At 32.0% G+C, this 16162-nt stretch overlaps 1 protein-coding gene across 2 annotated transcripts; it reads right to left on the bottom strand.

The window, feature by feature from the left end:
* Positions 1 to 2960: 2960 nt before the first annotated feature.
* LOC116000073 (homeobox-leucine zipper protein ATHB-23-like) lies at positions 2961 to 4782 on the bottom strand. Of its 2 annotated transcripts, none has more exons than XM_031240089.1 (2): positions 3963 to 4782; positions 2961 to 3659 (listed from the first exon to the last, which is right to left on the bottom strand). In XM_031240089.1, exons 1-2 carry the CDS (start codon positions 4503 to 4505, stop codon positions 3270 to 3272), a joined length of 933 nt encoding a protein of 310 aa, XP_031095949.1. In that variant the 5' UTR covers positions 4506 to 4782; the 3' UTR covers positions 2961 to 3269. The 2 variants fall into 2 exon arrangements, with proteins under 2 accessions (XP_031095949.1, XP_031095950.1); XM_031240090.1 differs by having other exon boundaries at positions 2961 to 3653.
* Positions 4783 to 16162: the final 11380 nt, after the last annotated feature.

Here is a 16162-nt window from a genome sequence, read left to right as displayed (position 1 = left end):
AGTAGTCTGTAGAGACCATATTATTTTGTGTTTAAAAAGAGACATGAATTTATTGGTCGAGGCCCATGAGTTGAGGACATCATTTGGACTTGTACCTAAGAAAAACAATGGTTAAGTGATCAATTGGGCTCAAGAAATTAATATTCCCCTAAATGAATCATTGGCCGACCATGACATTATAAAAAATATTGGCTAAAAGATTTAGTACTCCGTATTATTTTGTTGATCATTTTTAAATTTTATTTTAATACTCAATTAATTCGATCATTTTGTTATTGATGTTAATAATTAATTCAAAACATACATTAAGTAAATTGTATTTTATAAGGGGAAAATGGTTAAATAAGAGTATAAATTGTACCTACGAAGTCAATTAGACCCTTAAAATTTTAAAAGTTGTAATTAAACTCAAAAATATTTTATTTTGGAGCAATGAAACTCACACGCCTATTGGTGACTTGTAATTGCAAGTCAACTAACAGGTTTGCGGATTTTATTGCTCCAAAATAATATGTTTGTGGGTTTAATTGCAATTTTTGAAAGTTTAATGGCTTAATTAACTTTTTAGGTAAAGTTCAGAAGCTTATTTGGCCATTTTCCTTTTATATAAGAGAGATAGAACAAATATTTGCCAAATTGTAATAACATAAACACTAAGTAAATATTTTTGGGAAAAGCTTTTTGGGAAAATATTTTGTTTTTCATAATTTCAAATGAAACACCGAAAAAGAGTTGCCGCCTTCGCCTAAGTCCTTAACTTCATCAATCAAGAAGGTAGTTTATGAGTGAATGTTTGGTTTCAAATTTAAGTATCACTCTACAATCTCTTGTGGGGCTTACACTTGAGATTTTTTTGGGTTCCCTTAGGACCTTATCACGTAACGGGCCTTCACGACATCAGGTAACTTCCTCCTCCGCTAGGCCGGCACGAGAGTCGATACTCAATTCAAGCCCTTAACTCCATCACGAAAGTTTTAAAAAAAATAACTCTAACTTAAATATCACTCCAACCGCAATCTATAATGAAGACGATGTCGGATCGTATCAGTTTTCCACACAAAATTTGCAATAGGTCACGTGATGAATGTCTTCGGAAGAGAAGTTGACGTTTCGAAGTTGAGGAGTTGCAAAACCTGTCGTTGGTGTTCAACAGCCACAGGGGAGTGAAATGGCCCATTTCCAATGCAATGCTCAGCTACTCATTGCTATCTTCTTGTTCCCATCTCCTTGTCCTCTTTTGTGTTAACGAATTTGTGTTCCTCTCCTTTTCTTTCGTCTTCGTTTTCCTTTTCTTGGATGCCACTTTAACACTTTTGACCATGGCCAATCCTAAAAACATATAGCAATTGAAAGATGTTTTTTTATCTCATTAAAAATCTAAACTGACCTTTTCATTGGGATCTAACTCTAATATTGAATTGAAATATGTGTTTAGTCCATTAAAAGTATAAACTGATAATTATATCATACATTTAATATTTATATATATTATACTTAACCATAGATATATGGTCTCTTATTCTCATAAAAATGTAATTTTCAGAGTTATCTATTTGCATGTTACCGCTGATTTGACACTGATTAGACTTTATGTATATTTTTTTAAAATGTGACAATAATTTGACATGAAAATTTGTTCTCCGTACAATTTTGAACAAAAAATTAAAATCCTGAATGAAGATAACCGTGTTGTCTCTATTTGGAACCTAGCACAACCATGGCTATAGATTTTTTCATTTTGACACTTTTTTCTTTAGTCTTTGACTTCAAAATTATACCATAATTTTTTTCATTTGTCAAATCTGTTGACCAGCTATCAAATTCAAGGCTAAAGTTATAATTGTTATATGCATGCTAGCATTTTTAAAATGTCATCAATTAGCCTAATGCACTCAAAATTCTCAAACAATTAAAATCATAAGCACAAGCGGCACAAAAGAGGAAATTGAGCTCTCAATAGAAGGTGGAGTTTGATTTTGAATCTTAATTGGAGAATTTTGATTATAATTTATAAAGAGGAAGGTTTTCCTAAGAATAGAAAATTATCATCAACAAATAATAAATGTGTCACCTTTGGTGCCCCTTGCCACTACTATCCTATGAATTTGACCCATAAAGAAAGAGATAACAACACAAGTTTAAACCCCCAACCTTAAGTATAACAACATAAGTTTTTAACCATCAAACTGCCACATATCTTGTGTATTGGAAGGAAGGATGTACTATTTATTCGTGTGGAGATCATTGACACATCCAAATAGTGGGTAACCCAATTGGGTAGTTCAAGTGGCAAGTGAGTTCCCTTTGTGGGGAGGAATTTTGGGAGAACCCGGGTTCAATTCTCACAAGTGAAGATAGTGAGCGGACATGTGTATTGCGATGTCTTATATATTGTCAACCGTACCCTCTCTTTAAGATATCTTCCCTTGGTTCACAGCCTCCCTCTTGGTCTAGTGGTCTATGACCCTAACCTTTAACACATATATCAAGGTACCTTGTTATAACAAATGACAACTTTATTTTCTTATATTGTAAGATAATAATTCATACCTAGCTAGACAATCGCGGAATTCTAGTATAATTGAATATACATATTTTGCCATAACCACAAGACCGATTGTAAAGAAATAAAGATTCTATAAATCCAATTGAAAAATATATTTTCACTTGAAATGACTACTACAGTTATAATATAATCACAATGTTGATTCGTTAAATTACGTGTGTAGGGCGGGCCACAGGCCAGTATGGCAGTAGTTAGCCGTTACAGTTTTTGCACACAGACACAGACACAAACACAAACACACATCGGTATACGCTATTTAAAAAAAAAAATACTCTGTAATATGATTCTGATGATGAAAAGAAACTTCGTTAAATAAAAAAATAGAATAAAATAATGAAAGGTAGAAATGTGTGAGGTGGCAGGCAATTAAGCCGGCAGTAATAAATACAAGACGAGAATCCAATCCAACCTTTTTCCCCCTTTTCTTCGTTTGATTAATTAAACAACAATTCAAGAAGAAGTATATAATTATACTGTGGTGAACGATGACCCATGCCAGAGAAGAAAGAGTGGGAAAGGGAGACCCACTAAAGCACCATTTTCTGATGTTATGTTGCATGGAACATGAACAGATTCTTATCTGTACCACACATACATACATACATACATTCATACATTTTTAATTAATTATATTCTCTTTCCATTAATTCCAACTGGCCTCCCTGTTTCAATTCAATTCGAAAAATACTACTAATTGGGGTGTCTAAGAGAAGGAGAAGCTCAATGGGAATGTTGTGGAGCCCGGGGCCATGGCCAAGAACTCGGCCTGCTCGTCCATGGCGGACCCAAACATATTGCAATACCCTTCATCTTGAACATGATGATGAGGCGGCAGATTTGTTTGGGCAATTGAGGAAGGCGGCGGTGGCGGCAAGACATGATGATGATGATGATGATGTTTGTTGGAGTAAAGTGGGCTGTCCGCTGTGGTGGTGGCGCTGCCCAGATTAACATCAATAATGCTGTTGTTCTCACTTACGTTGTTGTTGTTGTTGTTCCAAGATCCCTCTGTTTCTTTGTTCAGATTAATAATCATGGCGCTGCCTGGTCCACTCCCCTTTGATTCCCTGCTCCTCAGTGCCATTAACTGCAGCTACCATCATATCACATGCAATCATATTTCAAGTAATCCTTTTTTTTACAATATATACACATAGGACATAGGCTAGCAAAGGTCAAATCCAACATCATATAGCTACAAAATTATTGGACAAAGGCTGATAAAGGGCTAAATCCAGCCCCATCACTTCTGTAATGGTGTTATATAAGAAAATAAAGTTAGGCCTTAGCTACTTACTAATTACTATAACATTTGGACGGTATCAAAGTCAGGTTACTAGTGTTATACAGTAAAGGAGATATGGATCTATAGATAAATGTATATATAATTAATTACCTCTGAGTGGAGCTTTTTGTTTTGAGACTTAAGGGCATCATTATCAGCAGAGAGAGCCTCAAATTGTCTCTTCAACAATTCATAATCCTTCTCCAATTGCTTAGTCTTAGACCTGGCGCGTCTGTTCTGGAACCAAATAGCGATCTGTCTCGGCTGCAAACCCAAAGCCCTAGCCAGCTGCATTTTCCTCTCCGGCTCAAGCTTGTTGCCCACCTCGAAGCTCTTCTCCAGCGCCTTCACTTGCTCCAAGCTCAGCCGCCGCTTCTTCTCCCCCAGCTGCGAGCACCCGTCGTCCGACGTGTCATCGTCCACTTGATGATGATGATGATGCTGATTCTCCCACGGCCTCTCCAAGCCCGTGAACGACACGGATCTCCTCATTAACAGCGTCGAAACATTGGCGGCGCCGTTGAAGTCGTGATGGTGATGAGAGAAGTGGTTTTCTTCTTCTGGGTTTTGGAATGTGATGGAAGTTTCCGGCGGCGGCGGAAGGGGAGGGACAAACGCCGCCATGATGCCGTTGCCGGAAATCATGTTCATCATGCAATATATATATATATATAATGTTTACGTACAAAAAAAATCGCAAATAAGATAAATTGAAGAGTTTCCTTTGTATAAAAATATGCAATGATGTGGTCTGCTCTATCTTGCTCGATCCTGTTATTGAAAGGGAGAGAAATAGAGAGAGAGAGAAAGTCAGAGGCTATTAGGATAGCCTTATGGCGAGCAAGAAAGAGAGAGAGAGAGATGATGTTATGGAGTGGGAACATGAAGGGGGAAGGAGAACATGGGGTGGCAAGATGTCAAGACTGGAAGCCAGCGAGTATTAGGGGGATATAATGTGAAGTCTCACTATTTTATTCAGATATTCTTCTTACCTGCAATGTGATCTTGCTTTGCTAATATGGATCATTATATTTCTTAGACTCACTTGTTTGTGCTTTAGAGTTTACCCTATTCTATTGCAAATAGCTAGCTCTATGGCTTTTTAGGATATATATAATAGCCAGCAGCACGAAGTGGTTCTCCCAAATAAGAGATCATCACATCCACAGAGTTAGTAGTGCTGATTTTCAATATCAGGTTGATCGAATTTTAATTTAATACAGTTTTATTGAAATTTGGTATTCACATTTTGTTTTAAGAATCACACAAAATATAAGGGTCTACATCATATTTGACATCAAATTCCAATGAATTGGACTAGGTATAAAAGTGGTCGGGAGTGTGGACAACTCACAAGGTGCAATAGATGGATTCTATATTTGTACCATGTAAAACTAGCTATGTCTCCAAAATTTTTAAATTATTTCACCTGATCTCCCCCAAGAAACTTATAAGTCTACTTCTATATCATATCGTTTTCACATTAATTACTTGCTACCAAACACAACACTGTTTGATACGGAGCACTATATGTAATTAAAATTTTGGTATAAACAATTGGGGTTTTAAAATTTACATTTAAACATATACACACATGTAGTCTTATGCTTTGTTTAGTAAAATGATCCATTGCATTATCTTAACTTTAGTTTCTTAAAAAGTTTTAATTGAAATAGTAAACCTTACCCGGTTACCCCTTTTTATTTCTTGATTTTTAATATTATTTTCAACGCTCTAATCATATCATAAAATATGTGTCACTGTTCCCAAAGAGGAAATAACTTGTAGGCATTTGTCTCCTCTTCTTTGACGTGTGGACTTCTTAAATCAAAAGGGCCATAGGATGGGGGAAGAAACTTTAATTTGTGGAGATGGAAGGTTGTTCATAAAGAAAATCAGAAAATGGAATTTGGAGAAAAGAAATTCCGCAAAAAGGAATTTAAAGAAAAAAGAAGGAGAAGAAAATGATGGAGCCAAATAATTTGTAGTCCAGCGGCATAACTATGACTCTTTCAAATAGGAGGTTATTACATATTTTAAATTAGAGGTCAATATTTTAACTTTATGAAAACATTGACTCTTTGTGCTTCAGTATGTATGCACAAATTTACATTGTAGAACAGTCGATATTCACTAAAAATTGATGGAAATAAAAATGTTGCGTGTAATATATATATATACCAAGTATTTGTTATTGTTAGTTACGATAAAAAGGAAAAGGTGAAAAAGGGAGAAGAAAAGTCGGCATCCAAATACCCAAATTGAGGAAACCTATTGAAATTCGGTAAACCCCAAGTCTTCATTTATTGGGTAAAAAGGTAACTTTAGGATCACAGACGGTTTTGTGTCCCCTCCCATTATATTTCATGTTTTACCTTATAGTATGTTGGATCCAAGTGGATGTGAGTTTTTAAACAATTATCATAATATATAAAAAAAAAGAGTGATGCAATATTCCTTCTAAATTAATTACCTATTACCGAGTAATATTTATCATTTGTATTGTATAATGTTGTGATCAAATGCTTATCACTCACGCCAAAAATTATGGCTAATAGTAAAGACGTAACTTATTTCCTTACTTGTAGATCATTATCACATTGTACGAGACAGACTTGGTGCTGGACTTCGCCCTTAATGCTTTATCGGCCTCCGCCCAACAATCCTTAGCTACCGGGTACTACACATGGCCCTTTTACTGGCCATGCCCAAGATATAACATTACTTGATTTGTTTTATTTATTTATTTGATTAATATGATTTTCACCATGTGACTTAGTAATAAAGTACTTTTTTATCCATTGATTATTATGAATTGACTTATCCAATCTCACATAAAAAAAAAGAATTTACTTATTAATAAAATGCGAATCATATAGTACTGCCTGATAAAAAAAAATTGTTTTATGTAACTTGATCAATAAGTAAATTCTTGTTTAACGGTTTCATGAATAGCTAATGGTATAAAGGTGGTGAACATTAAGAAATAAATTGCATTTTTCTAAAAAGAGATACTAATTAACTTTGTTAGGTTTTCAAAAAATAATAATAATAACTTTGTTATAATTTGTGTTTAAGTTGGTGATGTTGTTGACTTAATAATCACGACATTACAAATTTGATGTCTAGCAGGAGCAGTCCATTGGCCTTCATGATTTGAGTAGTGGATCAACTATGGACACTTTAAGTTGCTTTATCTTATTATGATTTTTTGCTAACTAGAGTCATAATGCAAAGTTTACCCAGTGCACACCTTTGAGTAGTGACGGTGGATTTCCCTCGTCATTAAAAATTATTTATAATTTATAATTTAATATTCATTTATTTTCGACTAATAAATAAACTTTATATACTCCGTATTTAACAAGTCTATTAAACAAAAAGTTGAATTTATAAATATTAAAGACAATAAACGGGTAAAATATTTAATTTGATAAAATAATAAATATGTATGGTAAAATGGGATAGAGCAAATAAAAAATAACAAGTATTAAAATCGTTTTCAAATTACTCCGTAGTAATTAAAGCTAATGGCACATTAAACATTTCCGTCATGACTGGTCTATTAGTTTACATTCATACAGAAAATGACTCTAAGGAAGGTCAACGCTTACGCATGATTCATTTTTAATTTCCGAATTATAATGATTTATTTTGGGTCACATGAAAATTTTACTCACTACTCAAGAATATGTATTGTGTAAATCTCGTTCATTCATAATAGCTCACAAATATTATAATAATATTTTCCCTTTTAGCTATTCAATTGATTTGCTATATTTTCAATCTTTGGCTTTTAAAATGTTTCATTTTTAATTCGAAATGTCTTTAAGAGAGTATTCGATCAATAGTTATACCATGGATTCATCACAATTTATATATAAAATGTTCACAATTCAAATTATGAACATTCATTCTGTAAATTGTGAATATTTAATTGTGAACATTCAGTATATAAACTGTGAGCATTCAATAGATAAATTGTGTATTTTGAATTCGAGTCCACAAAATAATTTGCCGTATTTGATTCAAGTTATCTCAAATAAACATGGTAATGATACATAATAAATGTTTTCGTTGAAGTTATTTGAGATTCTAAGGTATTGCAACCTGTCTTTCACATCAGCATTTTTTCTTGTCTTGACGGAATGTGATTAATTCGATTTTTTTTTTTAGGTTATCTAAGATTTCATTGAATTTAACTAATTATTATTATTATTGTTTTTTTTTTTTGCCCTCACCCTCTAGTTTTTTTTTTATTTAAAAAAAGTAAATAAAGTCTTGCATATCCATTATTTAGGTGAACACACTATTTTACTTTATTTTTTAAAATTTTATTATTAATACCTATTTTAATAAATAAATAGGAAAGTTCAACCGTGCCAAATAGGCATCATGGCAGTTTCTAAAAACAATAAGATATTCATTTAATTGGATATAATATCTACTTTCAATGTAACTCTTGTTAATAAAAAATATTTAATTGTTGCAAAGAAACATTTATTTTGTTAGTTTTAACGAGAAGTCTTGATTGTTTTAGAATTATAGGGAGAAAAATATTACTTTATTAAAATTAAAATTCTAATTAAATTTAAAAACATTTCAACGAATCAAGACTCATTGTTAAAACCAATAATTAAATGTTGCATGTTTCTTTGTAAGTTGTAACACTTAAATACTTCTTATTAAATATAGTTACATTTGAACCGTATCACAAGTCATTAAATGACCACCTTACTCCATATATATAGAGTTTCTCCGGTGCCAAATACTAAAAATAGTATGGTAGTTATTTGATGAGCTAGTTCCAATGCAACTCTGATCTAGTTAACAATAAATATTTAATTGTTATACATGCATTATTCATTTGTTAGCTTTAACAATCAGCCTCGATTGAAAAGCTAAGTTTTAAAATTATTTAGAATTTAAAATTTTAAAAATTAATATGTTACTCAGATGGCATGTAACGACTCTCCCATATGAGAGGTCATGAGATCGAGCCTTAGTAGGCATTGTTGACTCTTTGTGTTTCAATAGAGGAGAGTCAGTAGCATTCAAAAAAAAAAAACTTAAATTTATTTATATCTTTTCTTTACAAATAAAATTAATGTATAACAAATATAACATTTAAAAACTATAAATGGGATCTTTTAAATGACACTCATATTAATATTTTTTTAATTAACCTATAATTACATTAAGTCACTATTGCAATTACAAATTCATCTTATTAACAAACCTATTTTTACATTTTTATCCTTAATTTAATGCTTACTAAATGAATATTTAATTGGAGCACAAAATTTAGAAAAAAATCAATAGTTAAGAAATCACTTATGATCAAATTGAGAGTAGAAAATAAAAATTGGTAACTATCGATAGCCAATAGACCATTTTTGGAATTATCTCTAATAAAATACTCAGCTCATTTTTAACTCGAGTTCTATAAGAATTAGAAATCATCACTCATTAAATGACTACCCTACTATTTATATATTATTGTTATTATTATATTTTATTAAATATATGAGGTATTAAAGTAAAATGATTATATGACATATCAAATATAACATTCAATTGCTAAAGGCTTTGTGGTTGGGCAGTATAGCTGTGACTTCTTAAATGAGAGGTCCTAAGTTCGAAATCGTAGTGTGATTCTAAACTCTAAAACTTAACTGAATTAAGTTATTAATAGTGATTAAATTAATGTAATATGTATTATATATTCATAAACTCAAACTTTAATGTATATATATAAATATTAAATTGCATGTACATCATAGCTGAATATATATAAAATCACAATATAGATGCATCATGTTTGATAACATTCATTTTGTATTATTTTCATATTATTTGATGTATATTATCATAAACCTAAACTTGATGTATATAAACACTAAACTACAAGTACATCATATATATTTAATATTTCTACTCATCACACTGTAGTAGATTGATAATGTTTATTATATATGTTCATAAAAGCAGAACTTAATACACATAAATATTACACTAAAGTAATGATCGACTTTATGTATCTATAGACTTAATTATATATATGTGTGTGTGTGAACTTAATTTTTTTTTTTTTTTTTGGTGAGGGAAGGGACCCGAAGGTGTGTGTGTGAACTTAATACACATAATTATTACATGACTAAAGTAATGATCGACTTTATGTATCTATAGACTTAATTATGTGTGTGTGTGTGTGTGTGTGTGTGTGTGTGTGTGTGTGTGTGTGTGTGTGTGTGTGTGTCATTTCTAATGACTTAATTAGTGTTATTTTTATTGATATATTTTTTATATACTAGTTTTATTGCGTTATTTTTATTGATATATTTTTTATATACTAGTTTTATTTGTACAAAAAGAAAAATAGAATTAAATTTTAGTTGAAAAAAATTAATAAGAAAAAATAGTGATACATTAGGTGTATGTAGCAACATCCATCATGGTTCATGATATAAGTATTGTTGCATAATATCCATTTCTTTTCTTTTCTTTTGGGTAAATCATAATATCCATTTCTATATTTGTAAGTTGTGTATAGTTTATGGTTAGGCTAAATAATTGTGATGAATTATGTTGTGAAGAAACTACATAAAGAAAGATAAACCATGTATTATATGGGAATCTAAATTCAATATAATAATTAATTGAGTTAGTAAAAATCATTTATTATATTAGCACATGCCAAGTGCCAACAATAAATAAATGACGGCTAAATTTCACCACAAAACTTCTTTGAGTGACGAGTAAAATTCACAATCACTATTTGAAGATACGCACGTAGTAAATCCTGTTTTGTGACCTTAGTAAATCAAGGTAAGTTGTCCATAGCTAATCCGCTCAAATCAAGAAGATTAATAAATTATATTGCTCTCGCTAGGAATTGAACTTGTAACCTCGTGATTATCAAGTCAACTATCTGACCAATTTAGATTTTGATGCCCTCCTCATCTGAAATTTTATATACTAAATGAAATAAAGATAAACCACATAATGATGATCTAAAAAGGGAAAATGAATTACATGAAAGATGAAGGCTTAAATGCATGAAACAAGAAATTGAAAAGCTAACTAATAAAACTGTTGGGTGTAATGCATGAAGTGAAGCGCAGAAGCATTGATGTCAGGTGTGGGTCTTACGATTCAGGACTTTAGTCTGAACATAAATAAGCTCCTCACATGGCATTTCATGACAGGAATTTTCGTAGGTAACCTCTGTTTGGAATCACTTTCAAAAAAAATAAAATAAAATAAAATAAATGAACATGTAGTATATATCTTGGCACATGTGGGAGTGCAGAGTGTACCCATGTGCCTCCCCTTTCGAACCTCACACAATTTCGAATGTCAAGTTTTGTGAAATTTTTTTATTTTCCTTAATAGCCACCATCATTGATGTGGGGTCCAGCCCATGCATCCAACTTAGATTTTTTTAATTTTATTTTATTTTGTTTTCCAGAATATATTATCCCCACTTTGTCTGAGAAAAGAACATTCTTCACCTTCTGTTATTAATTAATATATAATATTGATTTGAGTAGATTTTAAGTTTGTTTTTACTCCAAACAAATCAGATAACTTTTTTTTTGAGTACAAATCAGATAACTTTAGTTATACAATAACGGTTAATTATAATAATGGAACTTATATATTAAAGTAGGGGTGAGCATAATCCAAAAATTTAAATAAAAAAAAAATCTAGTCGAATTAAAACCTGAAACCCGATAACAATGTCGGATAGGTATCCATATCCGATTGGGATACCCGATTCGTCAAGGAAGAATTCGATTTGAGTGGCATAAAATTTCACCAGACCCGTCCAAAAATCGGATATAGGATTAGGGTTTATGTACGCATTTACTATACGACATCGTATAGTCTAAGTATATATATGCGCTTAACCCTGCTAACCCTATTGAGACTCTCATTCAATTCGCACAGTCGCATCCTTTCCTCTCTTCTAGACTCTTCTCCAATCTCTAGTTCTCTAACTTCTCTCATTCTCTCTACTTCTCAGTTCACGTCTTCTCTAATCTCTACTCTTGATCTCTAGTATTTTCTCTCAGAGACTAAAAATCTCTAATCCTCTTCTCTCATAATATCTTTTAGTTCTCTAAAATCTACTTTTGGAGTTCTGGTGATCTAATATGTCAATTTTCCATTTTAAAAGTATTACTAGTCTTTCTTTCACATAATTCGTAATTCTGGTGGTCCATTCCTGATTCCTGGTAGTCCAATGACCTGCGGTGGAAGTCCTAGGCCGTAGCTAGTAGCCCGTTGATCGGTGTTGAAATCTGAAGCCCTTATTCGCTCGGGATTTATTGGAGAAACGAAGTAATTCTGAAAACTCTAATTTCAAGTTTTAAGTTTTATGTATCATTTATGTAATCTGTGAATAGCCCCTGAATGACCTGATTTTATATGTCATCTGTGAAATTTTCAATTTACTTTGATATGTCGCTTAAATGGCCCCTGATTTATATGTAATCTGTGAAATTTCCAATATGATATGTCGCTTAAATGGCCCCTAATTTTATATGTCATCTGTGAAATTTCAGCTTACTTTGATATGTTCCTTAAATGGTCCCTAGTTTTATATGTAATCTGTGAAATTTTCAGTATGATATGTCCCTTAAATGATCTCTGATTTTATATGTCATCTATGAAATTTATAATTACTTTGAAATGTCCCTTAAATGCCCCCTGATTTTATATGTCATTTGTGAAATTTTCAGTTTATTTTGATATGTCCTTTAAATGACTCATTAAATTTGGTGGAAGCTCCTTAAATAAAATCCAGATAAATGATAAAACTTTTGAAGTGCCTGATTTTGGATTTTATAAGTTGTAAGTTTATGGATATATGACCTTTAAATCGAAATGAAGCCCCTAAGTTGCTAACTGTGGAATCTAGATAATGATATATGATGAAACTTTCAAAGTGCGTGATTTTAGATTTCTCTCAATTCTCTATATGTTTATGTGCATGCCTGTGCCTTGTTTATCATTTGAGATTGAGTGATTTCCCATTCACTAATAGTGAAGGCACTGAAGGGGTGTTGGGAACCTGGGTGTTTGATCAAGACCTGATAAGCAGAGCCTTAGTTGAATTGATTATTGTGGATGGACTACCTTTTAGGATTGTTGATGGTCAGGGCTTTAGAAAGTTTGTTTTAGTTTGCTGCCCTAGGTTTAAAATCCCTTCAAGATGGACTATTCGTAGGGACATTTTTTATTTTTTATTTTTTATGAGAGGGTGAATTTGAAGATGTTTTTTAGGAGTAACAGTCAAAGGGTCAGTATCACTACTGATACTTGGACCTTAGTGCAAAGGATTAATTACATGTGAATAACTGCACATTTCATTGATAGAGAGTGGAAGCTCCAAAAGAAAATAATTTCATTTTTCCAGTGTTTTCACATAAGGGGCAAAACATTGCAAGGGCAGTAGAAAGTTGTCTACTTGACTGGGGGTTGAAATTTGTACTTGTGTTCACTGTGACAATAGATAATGCTTCAAGCAATGATACTTAGCTTCCCTAGGATTTTTAAAGAAAAAAATGTTGCCTTGGGTTCTACTACTGTTAGGTGTAGGTATTTGCATATGAGATGCATTGCTCACATCCTTAACTTGGTGGTACAAGATGAATTGAGAGAATCTGACACAGTTGTGAAGAAAGTAAGAGACTGTGTTAGGTATGCGAGGAGCTCCCCCTGCTAGGCTACAAAAGTTTAGAGATCTAGTTGATTTAATTGGGGTGGATGTTAAAAATTCTTTGGTCTTGATGTTTCTACAAGGTAGAACTCCACCTATATGATGTTTCATACTACATTGCTCTTTCAAAACGTGTTTGAAGTGTATGAAAATCATGACACTTCTTTTACAACTGATTTGGGAGGAAATATAAATGATTTCATGGATTGGGGTTATGTTGTTTCTTTGGTTAAAATTCTGAAATCTTTATATGAAATGACTGTTAGGATATCTTGTTCATTGTATGTGACTTCTAGTACCTTTTTCTCTGAGGTTTTTGATCTGTCATGCTTATTAAATAATATGGTAGAAGCTGAACCTGGCAGTGTTAAGATTATGCGAAGGAATATGAGGGCAAAGTTTGATAAATATTGGGGGTGATCCAGATAAGATGAATTTTTTTATCTTCCATGCAAATATCTTGGACCCTATGGACAAAATAGAATACATGCCCTTCTAGTTTAAGCAAATATATGGTGAGGTAAATGGTAAATCATTATTTGAGAAGGTTATGGCTGGCCTTAAGTAGTAGTTTGATGATTCTGTAGCCACTTTTCCGGTCTAGTCTTAGTATGTTCCAGTTGAACATGCTGAACAACCTGCTCCTTTTATTTCAATATCTAATTCTGTTTTTATTGGGAAACCTCAATCTTTATTAAAATCTCAGTTAAAGAAGCAAAGATTGTAGAGTAGAGAATTAGGTAGGGAAAAAACTAAGCTGGAAGTTTATTTATCTGAGGTTATTGTGGATGAGGAGAATTCTTTTGACCTTCTGAGATGGTCGAAGCTTAATATAATGCTGATAAGTTCCATGTATTGTCTAAAATGGCAAGGGATATACTCGTTGTTCCAATTTCTACAGTTGCATTAGAATTAGCATTAAGTACCAGTAGGCTACTAGATGCCTTTAGGAGTTCTCTAACTCCTAAAATTGTTGAGGCACTTAGCATGGTTGAAAAAATCATTAGGCGCCCATGTATTTTTTATTTTTTAAAAAATTGTTTAAATTTGTTTTATTTTTTAAAGACTAATAATTATACACAATTTAATACTTTAATAGTTAATACTAAAATATTAAATATATCAACCTAAAACCATCTAGAGTTTGAAAATTTTAGGTTTATTTCACAAAAAACGATGTCATTTGAGTGAAATAATCCATTTTAAAAATAAAATAAAAAGAACAATATCTAATCGGTCTACTAGGCGGCTTAGCCGGTGCCTAGGAAGCATAGTCGATTGGCTGTCTAGACCACCGATTATGGTGATACGCTAAGTGGCCGGTCAGTGCCTAGCGCCTAGGAGTAGGGATGAGCATCAGTCAGTTTCGGTTGGTTTTCGGTTAATAACTGAAATAATAGAAAATTTAACCGAACCTTCATACCGATCGAAAACCGACCGACCAACCTTCATAACCGAAACCGACGGTTTTCGATCGGTTCCGGTTGGTTAAATATAACCAAATTTTTTTAGTAAAATAGCTCATTCTTTTTATTTGACTAATGCTAAAAGAATACATTATTAAACGAAAAAACAATATCTTAATATTTATATTCAATTAAAATTAATGTCCTTAAGTACAATAGTAGTTTAGTCAATAAATAGTTGGAGAAAATATAACTATCGGGAATATATATTTACATATACTACATCTATTTGATTTGTGAAAAGTGAAAACTAATGAATAGTTACAGTGGGTATATTCCTCAAAAAAATAATTCCAAAAATATTATAACTTAAAGATCATTATACGAATTGCGTCTAAACTGTAAAGTAAATACAGTACTAAAAACCATTGCCTAAACTATTACATGATGTGAAATTAGCCTACTTCTTACATTTTACAATAGTAGTTTAGTGCAATATAAATGAACTATATTTATACATTATATGGTTAACAAATGTTGTGCAATCCAATAAGTGATTAAAATTAATGTGATAGACTATGAACTTGCAAAATGCAAATGGGATGAAGTTATATATATTTTTCTTTAGATTAACCTACGGTTTTTCGGTTAATTTAACCAACCGAAATAACCAAACTTTTTTTTTTGCCTTACTAATCAAAACCGAACTGAAAATTGAAATATTCGGGCGGTTCGATTTTTTATCGTCGGTTTTTCGGTCGATAAGATTTTTTTGCTCACCCCTATCTAGGAGGGATTTTTGCAACACTAGAGACTTGTCTGTGCACAAGATTAGCTGAGGTTAGCCAATCAACCTATCTCAGTTGAAGAAAACAAGTTAACCAATCAACCTATCTCAGTTGAAGAAAACAAGTTAACCAATCAACCTATTTCAATTGAAGAAAATATAGATGACGTTGAAAGAATTGAAAAAAAGTAAATACTATATAACCTTTTTCAAATGTTAATTGTATCACCTTAATTTTAAATCTAACTTAGAATTTTTATTTTTATTATTTTTTTTTTTTTGTAGAGTAGTGCATTGGAGCTGTTTTTCACTCCCTGATTCCTTCAGGAGAAAGTGTGGCTCATGGCAACACTGTCCGGTACTCAACCCTATAGGTAAAAAAGTTCAAAGA

The sequence above is a fragment of the Ipomoea triloba genome, chromosome 12 (genome assembly GCF_003576645.1).
Source record: "Ipomoea triloba cultivar NCNSP0323 chromosome 12, ASM357664v1".
Lineage (NCBI taxonomy): Eukaryota > Viridiplantae > Streptophyta > Magnoliopsida > Solanales > Convolvulaceae > Ipomoea > Ipomoea triloba.
The sequence above is the reverse complement of the archived record's forward strand: the minus strand, read 5'-3'. Positions and strand labels throughout refer to the sequence as shown.

Excerpts from the sequence above, each read along its gene's own strand:
- LOC116000073 (XM_031240089.1), bottom strand. The coding sequence starts at position 4,505 with ATGATGAACATGATTTCCGGCAACGGCATCATGGCGGCGTTTGTCCCT. Across the intron at positions 3,660-3,962 it reads ACAAAAAGCTCCACTCAGAG|CTGCAGTTAATGGCACTGAG; the intron begins GTAATTAATTAT and ends ATATGATGGTAG.